Raw genomic sequence first — 14495 nt, 5'->3', positions numbered from 1 at the left:
AGCATCAAAGGCTTGCAAAAAAGTCTTTCTCCATATGCTTAAAACTATCCTTGCCTAATTAATGCTTTTTGCTTTGTGTGTCTAAAGTAAAATAAGATAGCAAATCAATACAACTTTCTGGTGCTTATAATGCAGTTTTTAAATGCTTCCAAAGTACACCTTATTTCCACTTTCGTGGCTTTTGTATTCCCAGTCTTAACTAGCCTTAACCAGAAGTCTTAACCAGGTTCTACTTCTTTCTTACCTTTCTTCTCTCAGTTCCTCATTGTTAATAATCAGGTCACCAGAATCATCTTACTGGAGTACATAAGTGATTGAAATAATCACTCAAAGCAAATTTCATAATGGCAAACCCCTTATTCAGACAGGAATATGAAATAATGCAGAGCACTAGCCTCCTCTCAGATTGCCCTACACCTGCTGTATTGCATATTCCCACTTTTTTGGAAGGCAGAACCACCCAGGATGTCAAAAGATGGGGTCATTAGTCACTTTTGGAAGGCCTGGTGTTGGCTTACATAGCTTCAGATATGCCTTAGATATTAAATATAAAAGTTTCCATATTTTCAAACCAGCAACTAGTTTGTTTTTGGTTTTTTCTTTAATAAAACTACCAGTGTATTCTGCACCTCCATGAGTTCATTCCTCAGAATGGCCCTTGTGGAGCTGATGCTTTAATCTAGGTCTGTCTTGCTTTGATAAACTGTGTCTCCCTCCTGCCCTTGTTTTATTTTTTGAGCTGAGGGGAGAGGATGGGTTGGTGGTTGGTTGGAGGGGGAGAATTTAGTTTGTTTGCTTTTTTTTCATTGTTTTGGTTTTTAGGGGGTTGGTTGGAGTTTTTTGTTTGTTTGGGGGTTTTGTTGGTTTTTCTTAAAGGTATTTAATATTGATCAAGACACCAGTTATCAATTCAGGAAGCTATCTTTTTTATTTGATGCAATTAATGTCCATCAGCCAATTTCTTGATGGCAGCATTCATCTCATCATGGATGGAGCTGTGATTCTAGAAAATAACGGTCCCTCATTATTAATTTTTCTGATATTCCAATGGAACATTTAGATCATTATGAATTAATTTTGCACTCACAAGGATGTAATGAATATGAATATTTATTCCCACAAGAATTCATTACAATCTTTTAATTAATCAATTCATATAGGTTTTAGTTCCCAAGGAACATAAACCAAGTAGAACAAAAAAATATTCCCAAATACGAATTTCATTTAAGGATTCTCTATTTAGACATATAAACCTAACTAATATACTGACATTCTAGGGTTCCTCCTCACCCCTTGAAAAGAAATTCTTCAATTCTTTCCTTGAATATCCATTTTAGCAGTATGGAAGTTCTCACACAGCTGTGCTTACACAAATGCTTCCTAATGCTATTCAGTGCCCTAATACATAGCACATTTCCAAAACAGAAATGTTGTTTGTTTACAGTTTCAGGATTTTGTAAATCCTCTGAGTCTGTATATCAAAAGATAAGCCCATCATGTGAGTTCCTCCAAAAGTCAATGTAACTGTACACAAACTGTGACCAAACCAAAAATTGTTTTATATGTTGGTGATAGCCTCTGTCCATAAATTAAATTCCAATAATACATCTTATTCTTTTGAGTAGAATTGCCCTCTTCCCTACCCTGCCCTTCTGGCCTCCTAGTATTATGCTTTAGGATAACACATGTCATTATAATGTTAGGCAAAAGATTTTAATACACATTTTCAACAGAATGGCAGCATTACATTTATTTCATTACAATAATACTTTCAACATGTACTTGTGGATGCTTTTTTTTTTTTTTTTTGTCAAATGGGGAATCATATGTCATGGATTGCTGTGCCTTCCAAGGCATCAATCCTGATTCTGTAAAATTACCCACCCAAACACAGCCAGGATGACACATATCATACAAACCCCAGGTTCACTGTAAATTTAAGGGAAATATGTGCCACATGTGGAACAGGAGTGAGCAGGATGCCCTGCTCAGGCTCTAGCTGAGGGCTCAGAGGAAGATGCCATTCGAGTCTCCACACCAGGCAGATGCTGTGGGAATCCTGCGGCTCAGTTACTGTGCTGCCTTTAAACCTCATTTAGGAACCAAAATTGTCTCCTATCTGTACTCATGGTTGCCCAAAATGACCCATTACACACAGTTTTCATTCTGAGCAGCCACAAAGCCTGGAAAAGGTCCTGGCTTCTCCACTTTTGACTTAGGTATTTCATTTTACCAAAATGCTACTAACTTCTTGCCTGGAGAGATTTACCTGACTTGTACCACTTATATTTTTTTCTTACATTCAGATAAATAAGCCACTATAGGAAAGATTTGGACCACTGAAAAAGTGTTTGTACCATTGAAAAGAGATCTATTTATTGCAAAAAAGACCAAGCAAAACAGCATGAAGTGCTATTGATTTTTTCTGCCTTCTTGTTATTCAAGAGCAGTTAGCCAGCAAAATATTGGAGGCAAAACCATAAATATCCTCTTTTATTTGAATTGCTGCTGGTATTCTTCCTCATACATGGGACAGCTCTCAAAAAGCTCAAATAACTTTGAAGGAAACAAACCACAAGAGACAGGTCAGCTAATATGGAAACCTGGGGATGAGCGTCAGCAGCTGCATTACAGATTTCATGGGACACTTCCAAACTATCCCAGTGGTCCCAGCTGAGCACCAGCTGAATGGTGGGAGATAAAACCCAGCCCTAGAAGAGCCCTGTGGCACAGGGTCCTCTGTGCAGGACAGGAACCACTCAACAGCAACAACAACTGCTCAATACCAACTCCTGGGATCAGTCTGAAAGGATATCCTATAGTCAAACAGCATAAATTTCCAAAGAGATATTTTTACTTACTGGTTTTACTTATAAACAATTTCTTTTCCAAAGGAAATCACTGAAGATTATCCTGGGAAAAGTTGCCTATGCTGCCAAGATATTTTGTTTGCTGTCTGTCTCATGTTCTTCAGAAACCCACACACCATATCCTCCTAAAAGACCTCCATTTCTGTTTACCACATTTGAAATTCCTCATTTTAAACTGACTGGCATTCAGAAACAGCCAAACTACAAAGCTTAGCACAGCAAATCAGCCTGAAGTATGTGTCTCACTGGACCAGGAACACTATGGACACTTAATTTGTAAACCAGTTTCCACAGTAATAAATTAAGATTAAAAGGTCTGAAGACATGTTCACAAATGATTCACATAATTTAAATCAGCTCCTTTGCAGTGCTGAGATTTAGGAATGTTTATGGAGTTTTGTTTTGTTGTTTTTATTTTAATTTATTGCTTCCTGCATGGTCACTCACAGAAAGAAAAAAAATAAGCTAGCTGTGTACCACTATACTTCAGAGAAAGGAAAAACAGCTTCTGGGTTCACCACCAACATTCACCACAGGCAATAAGCACTGAATTATGTGCCTCAGACCTCCACCTCTGAACAGTTCACAAAAAGCCACTTGCTTTTCAGTGACAAGACAAAAGCACTCCTAATACCTTAATGGAGGCCAGCAAATCAAAACAGAAAAATTCATCAGGAACGCAAATAGCTTTGCAGGAAATATTATGGTAAGTGGAGAAACATTTAATAACTCCTAGAGTCACTGCTGTCTTGACCTGACAAGAGTCTGAAGCTGAAGCTGTTGCAGGTTGAGATCACTTCTATTCACACAATGCAGGCCACAGCCAAATGATTCTTTCCACTTTGAAGGACTCCAAGGACTTCCCCATCAGAGTCCTGTTGGACACAGAAATGTTTGCTCTTTAGTCAGGTACTTTCTAACATGTCAGTGGTGTAGCTGAAAAGGAAAGGCTGGCTTCAGGTCAGGGACAATCTGATCTGGCCCAGAATGGTTCAGGAGAAGTAGTGGTACCTCAGTCCTCTCCAGGAAAGTTCTATAAGGAACAGTTCTATAAGAAATTTTAACCTAAACATGTCCCTTACCTAGGTTTGGATCATAACCCAAACCACAGGCCTCTGCTTTTGAGGTATTTTTGGCTCTCTACAATTATCTTCTTTACATTCCTCCACGACGCCTGAAATCCTGCTGAAGGTCTCATCCAAGGAAAGACCTACCACTACTTTCTCCAGGCTAAAACTTTATTTATTTTGTATAGTCAGGAGATCAAAGTGAGTTACACATGTGGTTTGTGGATTCCTCTGAGCACAGAAAAATAAACCCAAGTGACCCTCAAACAACGTATGGAAAAGAAATTAAAGGGGAAATGATGATATGATTTTAGCTGGAATGCATCTTAAGACATCTAGACAAAACCATGGGAGCATAATATATATATATTTTTTCCTACCCCATTATAAACCCAAATCTTAAAAAAAGAAAAAACTATTTTGAACTATCACATTATGTTTTGAATATCTAGAAGAACCCCAAAATTAATGTTTCTAATCCTGATCCCTTAATAAGCCAGAGATATGCAGACAAAAAAATCTACCACCAAGAAGTTCTTAGCTATTTTCCATTGACCTACTGCCATTTCCTCTTCTTGGAATTCCCTATTAAGGCACCAAAAACCTTCACTGATACAGAAAATATTCTACCCTTTTTTGAAACTGACACCTGCAAAGCTGTATGCTCTTGTGAGTCTCAAAAAACCTCCAAAAACCCACAAAAACACACCAGGGAAAAAAAACACAAAAAACAAAACTAAACAAAACCCAAAAATGCACACACATGCACCAAAAAAAAAAAAAAAAAAAAAAATCCCTACCAAACAAAGAAACCACAAACAAACCAAAACACCAAATCCAAAAGACATTGAAAAAATTGCTTCATCATCAAGCCCACTAACACCTAATGCAGGGCTCAGTACATTACATTACACAGCCACAACTACCATTTTTTGGTAAGACAAAATTAATTCTTACACTTGCTACTCATTATCTACTGAAAGATCTTCTGTAGCAATTGATCCTGAACAAAAAAAAAAAAAAAAGCTTTTAGAATATTAAATATACAGTTGTGCAACCTGTGTATATAAGTCTTTGCCCAAAACCCCTTTCTCCAGAACAGGAGTAGGCTCAGGAATATTCAGGGAACAGAAAACAGATTAGATGTCCAAATAGTTTCTTTTAAGTAACATATTTTTTTAATATATAGCCTGAATAAATGTTTCCATCTATATTGTACCATTAAAGAAAATCAAATATGAAAAATGTGTCTTTCTGGCCAAGCCACGTTATCATTTTAGAATTAATAGTTTTCTTTAATATGATAAGTATTTCAGAGCATGAAAGTTGCATAATGACCAGGTCTTTAAAGACTGGGTTTTTTAATCTACCAAATGTCAAACAGAGATATTTGCCATGTGGTACAAAGTTCTACTAAGAGTTCTTGAGAAAGGAGAGATTAAATTTGCTTCCAAGGTCTATTCATTCCTATAGCTGCTTCTCTATGCAGGAGTTCTTCCTCTTACTAAAACTGCTAGCAAGGTTATGGTCATACACAAATTAATAACGCAGTGTTGAGCTAATATATTGAAATAACTCAAGAGATAACACAAATATACCTAGAGGCTGAAGTTATGCTTATTATTTCAGCTGCCAACGCTTCCCTTTTTCCTTTTTTTTAATTACAAAGAATATATTTTGGAAAGTTCATGAAGTAAAAAGTTAAGGAGGAGATGAGAAAGGCTATTTTAAAAACACTCCTGTACACCAACCAGCATTTCACATCTTTTTGTCCCTGTCTGTGCCAAGGGCCACTTATTAAATAAATTTGTATAAACTCCCTTTATCTGATATGGAATTTTCATTAAGCAAATACTTCCCACTTGGATGTTTCTTTCTTTGTCTTACTTTTTTTCTAGCTATGTATTAGCAACTTCTAAAGGAACTGCGTAAAGAAATAAAATAAAAATCCAGCTTAGCATGATGTCCTTGATTAGGACCTGTAAAAAGAGGAAATTAAGGATGACAGTGACATCTTGCTACTCTATATTCAATTAAGACTGGCTTCTTTGTGGCTATGGTTCATGCAGGACATGCAGTTATCTAATACAGAACAATTCTGACAGCAGAACAATTAGAATGCAAAGCATAACTTAAAACAGGCTCTGGCAATACGTTTTTTCCTTTCCTTGTGGCATCTTCAGCAGACTTTAAACAGAAATCTTGAAATCATGTACTATGCTGAAAACCAAAACTTGTATTCTGAACCCAAATACAGCTTTTAAAATACTTAATGAGGTGAAAATTGGATACAATAAGACTGAAAAAAAACAATTGGAGAAGGGCTTTGGTGCCTACAGAAAATCCAAAGAAAAATAAGTGCTGTATTTAAGCATTAAATTCTAAAACTGACCTCTGTTCTGTGGTGAGCTCAAGCCAGGCCCTTATGTCAGTTACTCAAGGTGGGCAAAGCTCAAGTACACTACCAACAGTATTAAATCTTGCATGTCTCCCTTTTTTTGAATGACTCACTTCTAGACAAGACGGTAGGAATCTGGCAGGATTTTCCTGCCTAGCAATAATCATCACCCTTTCTCCCCAGCTGGTCTGCAGGGCTTCCTGGCGAGGCAGCCACACTGCAGAGTATAGCCCAAAGTCAAGTCACATGCAGACTAAAATACCTTTTTTCCTACACATTTCCACCCTGGGGTTATTTTTTCCTCCAGAAACACATTTTTAAGCAACTTTCTGTTTCACTGATGATAGCTCAGGTACTTCAGTGGCAGTCTGAATGGCAGTGGGAAGGAAACCCAATGCCCAAACAAGCTCCATCTCCGGAAGCCTGAGAATTGCCTCTGCCAAGGGCGAGGTGAGTGTACTGGAAAACATCATTCTGGTTTGGCCTTATTATATTCATTCCTGCTGTTGGCCACCGTTAGAGACAGCTTGGTGCCCTAGACTGATGATTGATTTTGGGACATTCTTACATGCTTTTGCTGAGCTTCTGGACTGTGATCTAACCATCTACTGCAAGGGAGAAAGAGTTAAATCCCCTTGTCTTTTCCTTTTGCTATACTCGGTATAATTTCATCCCTCCATAACTGGTAGAATTTTCAGAATTCCCAGCAGTCCTATTCTTTGTCCCAAATTCTGTTTATGTTAAATTCTTTATCTCTCAATGAAAATCTCAATTTTTAATTAAAAAGAGAAAAATATACTTAAAAGAGAACATCAAGTCAGGCTGTTGGATGTTATCCAGTGACAAGAACTGTGGAGATTTTTTGGTCATCTCAAACCCAGCCAATTAACAGGCTACAGTGACAAGCCAACTAAATACTTCTAGAAATTCTCTACTTACCCTTTAGTTTGAGGTCCACATTGTGTCGCAGCCAGGGATAAACACCATAGTTGGACATATCTTCAGGAATGGGGTTATTATATATCCAGCCATCACATGCAAATCGATAGAAGTTCTCACATGGATCTACAGATTGATTTATCTTGCTCAGGATGCCAGCAGCTGTAAAAAAAGACACCACATAGATTTTGTGGAACACTTTTTCCTAAATAGAGAATTACAGAAGGCTACAGTCCAGAAATTATGATTAATGAGAAACAAACAAACAAACAAAAACGACAAAATGTCTGCAATAAATCTTCTTGAGTGCCATACAGCAATGATGGCTGAACTTAGCACTACATGAACATGACCTGCTGGAGCCAGATACCTGAAGACAGGCTCTCCATTGTTGCCATGACAGAATTAATTGCCTGAGGAATTAGTAGTGTTACATATTAAGTTGATTGTGATTAGCATTTCAGTAACTATGCAGTGTTTACCTCTAGTTGAATACTGCACAAGCAAACAGATCAAATTCTGATCTACCATACACTGGAAAAGACTACTGTATTTTCAGCTCTATTTTGTGATTGCTTCCTTACCAGTTGCTATTGTCAGTGAAAGAGAGGTGGTAAGAGAGAGATCAGTCTGACAGGCCCAAGACTCAGTAGCTTTGCATCATAAAAACATAAAATAGTTTGGCTTGGAAGGAACTCTTAAAGGTCACCTAGTCTAACCTCCTGCAATAAGCAGGGACATTGTCAACTAGACCAAGTTGCTCAGAGTCCCATCCAGCCTAACCTTGAATACTTCCAGAATGGGGCATCCACAACTTTTCTGAGTGACTTGTGCCAGTGTTTCACCACCCCCACCATAAAAATTTTCTTCCATATAACTAGTCTGAATCTACCCTCTTATAATAAAATCATATAAAGTGTGTGTCAGGTCTGTACAAAATCATCTCTGTGCTTAACAGTACACTTGCTAATTTTCTGATAACTGGAAAGGAAGCAACAAATTATACCTGAAGGTCTAGTCACTCAACATTTTTTTTCCTATTAAAGAAAGGAAAAATAATCCCTATGGGAAACTTTGAGTCAACCTAGTTTGACTAGTATTAGACCAAATTAAAATCCAAATTTTAATTGTACAAAATAAACAAAACAGAAGCAACTTTAACAGTGACTTTTTAAAAAGTTTGGTGTTGTTGTTCTTTCTTCCTCATTAATTAAGCTTTCTGAGTAATATGTATAATGGGAAAAAATAAATGGTATAAATACCTCATTAACATACTATAATCATGATATAATTGAGATTATAAAATTGCTGCTTACCAGCTTCAATGCATTCTGCAGTCAAACAGTACTGTTGCTTCGGATGAAACTTTATGAGACCTTGGCTAACTGCAAAATGGAAAACCATAATGAGATCATTTGCAATGAATTTTGACAGCTGCAGTGAAATGTTGTGTACTTGATCATTCCAATATCAGTGCAGCCTCTGGTCCCGGTGCTTCTCTGACTTAGAAAGCACTTAGAGCATTAGATTTAGAGCACTTAGAATGTATATTAAGTAAATATTTAGAATGTATATTATGTAAATACTGCAGCTTGTACAAATAACTCCCCCCTCCTAGTCCCGCTTTCTCCTTCCCCCTCTGTGCTCACAGGCAGCACAGAGCAAGGGCTGCCTCTGCACAGTGCCTGGAGCAGCATCACTTCAGCCCTACTGACAGTGAGCACCACACCATGCAAACAATTCAGCATTGTTATCATCCTTCAGAGCTTGGAAACACAGGAGGATAGAATGGGTTAGAAGGGACCTTAGACATCCTCTGATTCCAATGCTCTGCCCTGGGCAGGGACCTTCCACAGGACCAGGTTGCACTTTCCATGGTTGGAAATGAAACAGGGAGCAGTCTCCCCACCCTCTGCAGGGTTTCCACATCTCCCCTGAGCTGCAGGGCCCACACTGCCCTGCAGCAGCACTGCCCAGCACAACCCAGCATCAACAGGATATTCCCAGCGTCTCCTAATTCCAGCCTGGAGCAAAGCAGATTGCAATGGGCACAAGGATAGCCGTGCTTTATAAGGCACAACCCAGTTTCTGTCTGAATTGTCTCCCAAAAGTATTGTCATTGCATTTGCTTCCAAAAGCCTTGCTGAGAAGAACTATGAAAATGTCAGTTAATTTTGCTCGTCTTTTAAAAACATGTATTACAACTGCCACTGAAATTTAAGCACAGGAATTGCTAATTTCAGACACTGCTCTCAGGCAGCAAATATGGAGATAATTGATACTTGGGATTAGGAAAGGAGAATCCCATGGGATAGGTGAAATAGTTCTCATTAGATGTGCTCAGTAGGCATAAAGAAATGTCTCATTATATCCATTATCTTAATAATATAGTCCATGGAAAAAATAAAAAAAGCAAATAACACTAAGCAAAAAAAAACAACAATGGAATATATTATGGTACCTTAGCTTTAACAGTGCTGATAGTTCTAAAGCATTTTCTGCTGTAGTTACATCTTGTTTCAAAGTGATAGAAAAATATGAAATATCATTTCAGCCCAGGAAATTTTTTTACAAAAAGTCCTACAGCTAGAGTTGAATAGTAAGCTGTTTCTTCTCTTCCAGTCTCACAGTTTTAATGGCAATTAATGACAGAAATAGCTGGATTTCAATCCACGTTTCTCAAAAAAAATGGGAATGTAAAACTATTTCTGGACAGCTTTTCCACAGCTTGCATTGGTTTAGTGAAACACAACACCTCAAACACCTTTGTAAATTAGCCAAGAAATACACAAGATTCTGAGACATACTAAGGTTGTAATTGGAATATTGAAGAACAGGAGAAAACAGAGAAGTAGAGCTCTCCAGAATATGATTTTGAGCTACTACAAAGATGAACTACAAATAATGGATAATGACCCTTTTAATTAAGTGCTGCACTCCTCCCAGCTCACCTTTATACATGATTTTAATTTAGCCCTTTAGAATCTATCCAGGTCTTGAATGTTTGCTAGACTTTTTTTCTTAACAAAGCAGAGAAAGGAAGGAAAAGGCCAGACATCATTTCATGCTTAATCTGAAGCAGCGCTTGTGCTTTTGATACTTATAAACAAACACAAAGGACCATTTCAACTGGGAAACATTTTATCATTTTTATTATAATATTATATATATATATATATATATATATATACACACACAATTTTATCATTAGAATAAATTTTTGGCAGTAACATTTCCATTTTAATTAACAGCTAATTTTGACAGAAAAAACTTTGCAGTTTTGCTCTCTTGCCTTTTTATTGTTAAGATAACTATTCATGACATTATTACTTAGAGTCATGGTTATAACCCTCAGTGTCTTAGCTTCCTCCTTGATAAGCCTGTTTCCAGATTCTTAAACAAATACACACCACAACTGAGCTTAAAAACAAAAAAAAAAAAAAGATAAAAGAAAAGGCATACAAATATACAGATGCAAATAATGTGAATGTTCCTGTAATGTGAGAAGCCTAAAGACTACCAAGTCTGGAGAAGAGGCTCTCAAATTGAGATTCAAAGCTGCCTGACTTCTCACCCAAGGGCACTGGAGATGAATCTGCCTCCTCCAAGGAGGAGGTGGCTCCTGTCCTGTCACAGCCCCCACTCCTACCAGAGTGTCACAGGCAGGACCCCAGCAATGCTCCCCACTGAGGTCACAGTGAGCTCACAGCCAGCACGAGCAAGGAACAGTAAATAACAATGTCTGATTCACCCACATCCTCCTTAGACTTGCAGGAACTATGAGAAGAAAAAAGCAGGAGAAAGCTACATTTCACTCCTCAGGCTGGAAAATTGATTTCAGGTGTACCAGAAACAACAAGTTTTGCAGACTAAATGAAAACTGAAGAAAAAAGGATATCTTGAGGTGCCATAAATATTTAATATGGACGGAAAAAAAATATGTCCATTTCTACAGTTAAATAAAACTTTAAAAAAAAATAGCTCAAACTTACAAACAAAACCATGTCACAATGAAACACGGAAACATCTAATTGAAAAAATGTTAAACCAAAACAATTTAACCTTTTTTCCTTGGTTCTTTAGCTTGAAAAATTCAGGCAATTTCCAAATAAATTCTAAAAAAATTTTGGTTTACCCAAGGACAGCATTTTTATTTTCTTAGCAGTTATGCCAATGAAAACTTCAATATTGAGCCCCTGCCTAAAGAACATGCCACAGGCGCACTTGGAAAACTGTCTGCAAGAATTAATATATTTGCTTGAATTTTCACACCTGGCCTATGGATAAAGCAGTTCTATCTCTGAGAAGCTGTGGTGATAAATGTCAATTACTTTTATTGCTCTAAGCAATAAACAAACAAATCTAGTGCAGACAAGAAGAAATAAGGTCTCTCCATTATTACTCTCTTGTGTTTATACTGCATTCTTTAAGTTAAAAACTTTTCCTTTTATCTAGACATTTAAAGATTCAAACTCACTCATGGTTATAAAAAGCTGGCCTGAATGGGATCACTAACACAGAAGTTATTTTCCTGCAAATATTACAGAAATTGCTCCAGAGCAGAAAATCTCTAACCAAGAGTGATCCTGGTGCTTTAAATATTCTATAGAAAACCTGACATCGTTATGTGACTATAAACAAAGCAGACCTTTCAAACAAAGTCACAAGATCATAAAGGATTGGAGGAAAGCAAAAGATATGCTTAGAGGCAAGGTTTCCACCAATCTAGGGAAATCTGTGTTGGTCTAAAGAAATAAAAACTTGCGAAGAATTGTTCCAAAAGAGGATCCAACTCTGCAAAGTTCTTAAAGGATACAACAAAGCTTCCTCTTTTGTTGGAGTTTCTGGACATATTTATACTTCTACTCATAATTTCAGAAGTGTAGGCATATGCTTTCAAGTGTTATGCTAACAAAACCACTCTACAGGTAATTCCAAATCTGGGAGAGGGAAAAAACTATTTCCTTCTCTGTTGCATCTAGTTACAAGCTTATATATCTAACAAAAATATTTCAATTTCACCCTAGATGCATTCTTTATGACTTCTGTAGAGGCAACTTCACAATTCATCATAGAAGAACAGAAAGATCTAAAAAACGTGCACACATATGCATAATTGAAGCTTTCTACAGGGGTTTTAGTCAAGCCCTAAATGAAAACCAAATGAAGGAAAACCCAAAAAGATTCCATAAAATATGTGCAGTACACAGTTTCATTTTTCAGGAAACAGAGAATATTACTCCACATCGGTCACAACCACTGAATCCATAATCAGCAAAATCTCACCTGCTTCTCTCTGTCCTGTGAAAGAACCCAAGTCTGGTCAGAACACATTCAACTGAGTATCCAAATTTAAATTCAGCATTCAAAACGTTACATGAATTCCCATTGCATCTCCCATCTCTAGCATTCCCAGAAGAAGAACTCCTTTACTGACACATATCCCTTTCAGGATAAATATAAAAAGGGAGGAAAGAAAAAGAGACTTAGATTTTCACCAAAAGACATCATGAGGCACAAACAGTAGCACCCAGCAGGCAGGCTGGGGAGGCTGTGCTCAGGTTAGTGTCGACGCTTTACTTACCCAAGAAAAGCGCGGTGCCAAGCACAACAGTGCCACTCACAAAGACACCGAGGGCGATCCAAGTGGCTTTGCTGGCTGCTCCCCTGGGCTCAGGGACTGTCTCTCCTTCCATCAGGATAGCCTGGGAGGTGCTTTCTCTCTCAGAAGTCTGGTTTTCCCCGGCTGCTGTTGTGTCAGTGTTTCAACTGTTCACCAACTGTGCCCATGAGCTCTCCTCCTCTTCTCTCCTATTTAAAACTCCTGGTTTCGGTCATGAACCATTCCTAGGCACTTCCTGCTCTCTCCCTCTCAAAGCAAAATCACATGTAAAATAAAAGCTGTCTCCTATGTTTTGCTCTGCCCAGGAGGAGGAAAGGCAAGCAGTGGCCACAGTTTGTGCAGCCCTTGCTGCCTGTAGAGCCTCTAAGAGCCAAGCGCTCAGCAGTTCCCCTTATCAGGGGTTCCGAACACGAGCATTTCACAACGTCGCCAAACAGATGTTTTAACTATTCAAAGAGCTGCACACCCTCTCCAATCAAAGCAGGATTGCTGACAACTTCTACAAACACAAGTCTGATGGAAGGGTTTTTTTTTTCCTTTTTTGCACTTATTTAAAAAGACTAATTATCTGCTGACTAAAGTTTTCTCCTTTTAAACCATTGCTGCTGCATCATTTGGCTTCAGAAGAGGTACGCACTCAGCAGTCAAATCCCTTTTTAAAGCTTCCTAAGAACTCTTAGAATATCATGTAGCATTTTATTTCGGGAATTTGGTATGTGACACTGTGTGCCAAAAATCACAGTCAAGCAGCACAAAGCAATAATCAGCCAACCTACAGAAAAGTCCTGCTCTAAAAGCTAGATCTGTTTTTTCCTAGGCGAGATATTTCAGTCCTTGTGGGTACACAACACATTTTAAGAGATGATTCTATGCTTCCAAGTCAAGTACTACTATCAGCTTAGTGGAAAAGTATCAACTTGGTACTTTAAGATGGTGAGGGATTAAAAATAAAATCTTATATGGTTTTCTCAGTGGAGTAGACTTGATAGTCCTCTCTCCATGAAGCAAATTTTCTCCATTCATCAAGTAAAAAAATAGCCATTTCAGGGTGAATTCTCTGAGCTGAATGTGACAATCAGCCCTCTGAGGAGGGCGCCCTGAGGAGCTCTTCCTTTCTCAAGGGCTGGACTTACATACAAAACATAAGGATGCAGGGAGAGGCAGCACCATGCCCATGCTATCAAGAACAGTTTATGTTACTGAGTTACTTACTTTCATGGGGACTTAAAAGTCCTTATCCCAGCCCCCAACCATCCTGATAAAAAGTTGCACAAGCAGACAGAGAAGAAATGCATGTCACAAAATGTGCGTGATGGCAGTTACCAGCTTGGAGACTGAAAACTTTCCATGTGAGCACCTGCACACAAGTTGTCCTGGATGTCACATGGACATAGAGGGAAAGCCTAGTTTATCTAGAAGAAGACTAAGCATTTGAAGGTCTTGAAATCCTCACTTCTCATCCCCCTCTACTGCCTTGTTGGGGTCCTGCAAACAAAATGCCCTCAGTTCTTACTCCTGTCCCTCTTCACCAGCAAGCTCCAAGAGGGCACTCCCATCTCTGCTTGGTCCAGAACAGGAAAAAAAACATTTTCTCCTTT

At 38.1% G+C, this 14495-nt stretch overlaps 1 protein-coding gene across 1 annotated transcript in view; it reads right to left on the bottom strand.

Moving 5' to 3' along the window:
* Nucleotides 1–13432, bottom strand: part of PHEX (phosphate regulating endopeptidase X-linked) — a 97843-nt gene extending 84411 nt beyond the window's left edge. The window contains exons 1-3 of the mRNA XM_021552941.3: nucleotides 12859–13432; nucleotides 8591–8659; nucleotides 7275–7436 (exon numbers count right to left, since the gene is read on the bottom strand). Of these exons, the coding sequence (XP_021408616.2) occupies nucleotides 7275–7436; nucleotides 8591–8659; nucleotides 12859–12970 (343 nt within the window). The 5' untranslated portion in view covers nucleotides 12971–13432. The remainder of the gene's footprint in view (nucleotides 1–7274; nucleotides 7437–8590; nucleotides 8660–12858) is intronic.
* Nucleotides 13433–14495: the final 1063 nt, after the last annotated feature.

The sequence above is a fragment of the Lonchura striata genome, chromosome 2 (assembly GCF_046129695.1).
Source record: "Lonchura striata isolate bLonStr1 chromosome 2, bLonStr1.mat, whole genome shotgun sequence".
Classification (NCBI taxonomy): Eukaryota; Metazoa; Chordata; class Aves; order Passeriformes; family Estrildidae; genus Lonchura; species Lonchura striata.
Note: the sequence above shows the minus strand (reverse complement) of the source record. Positions and strands in the feature narration are given on the sequence as shown.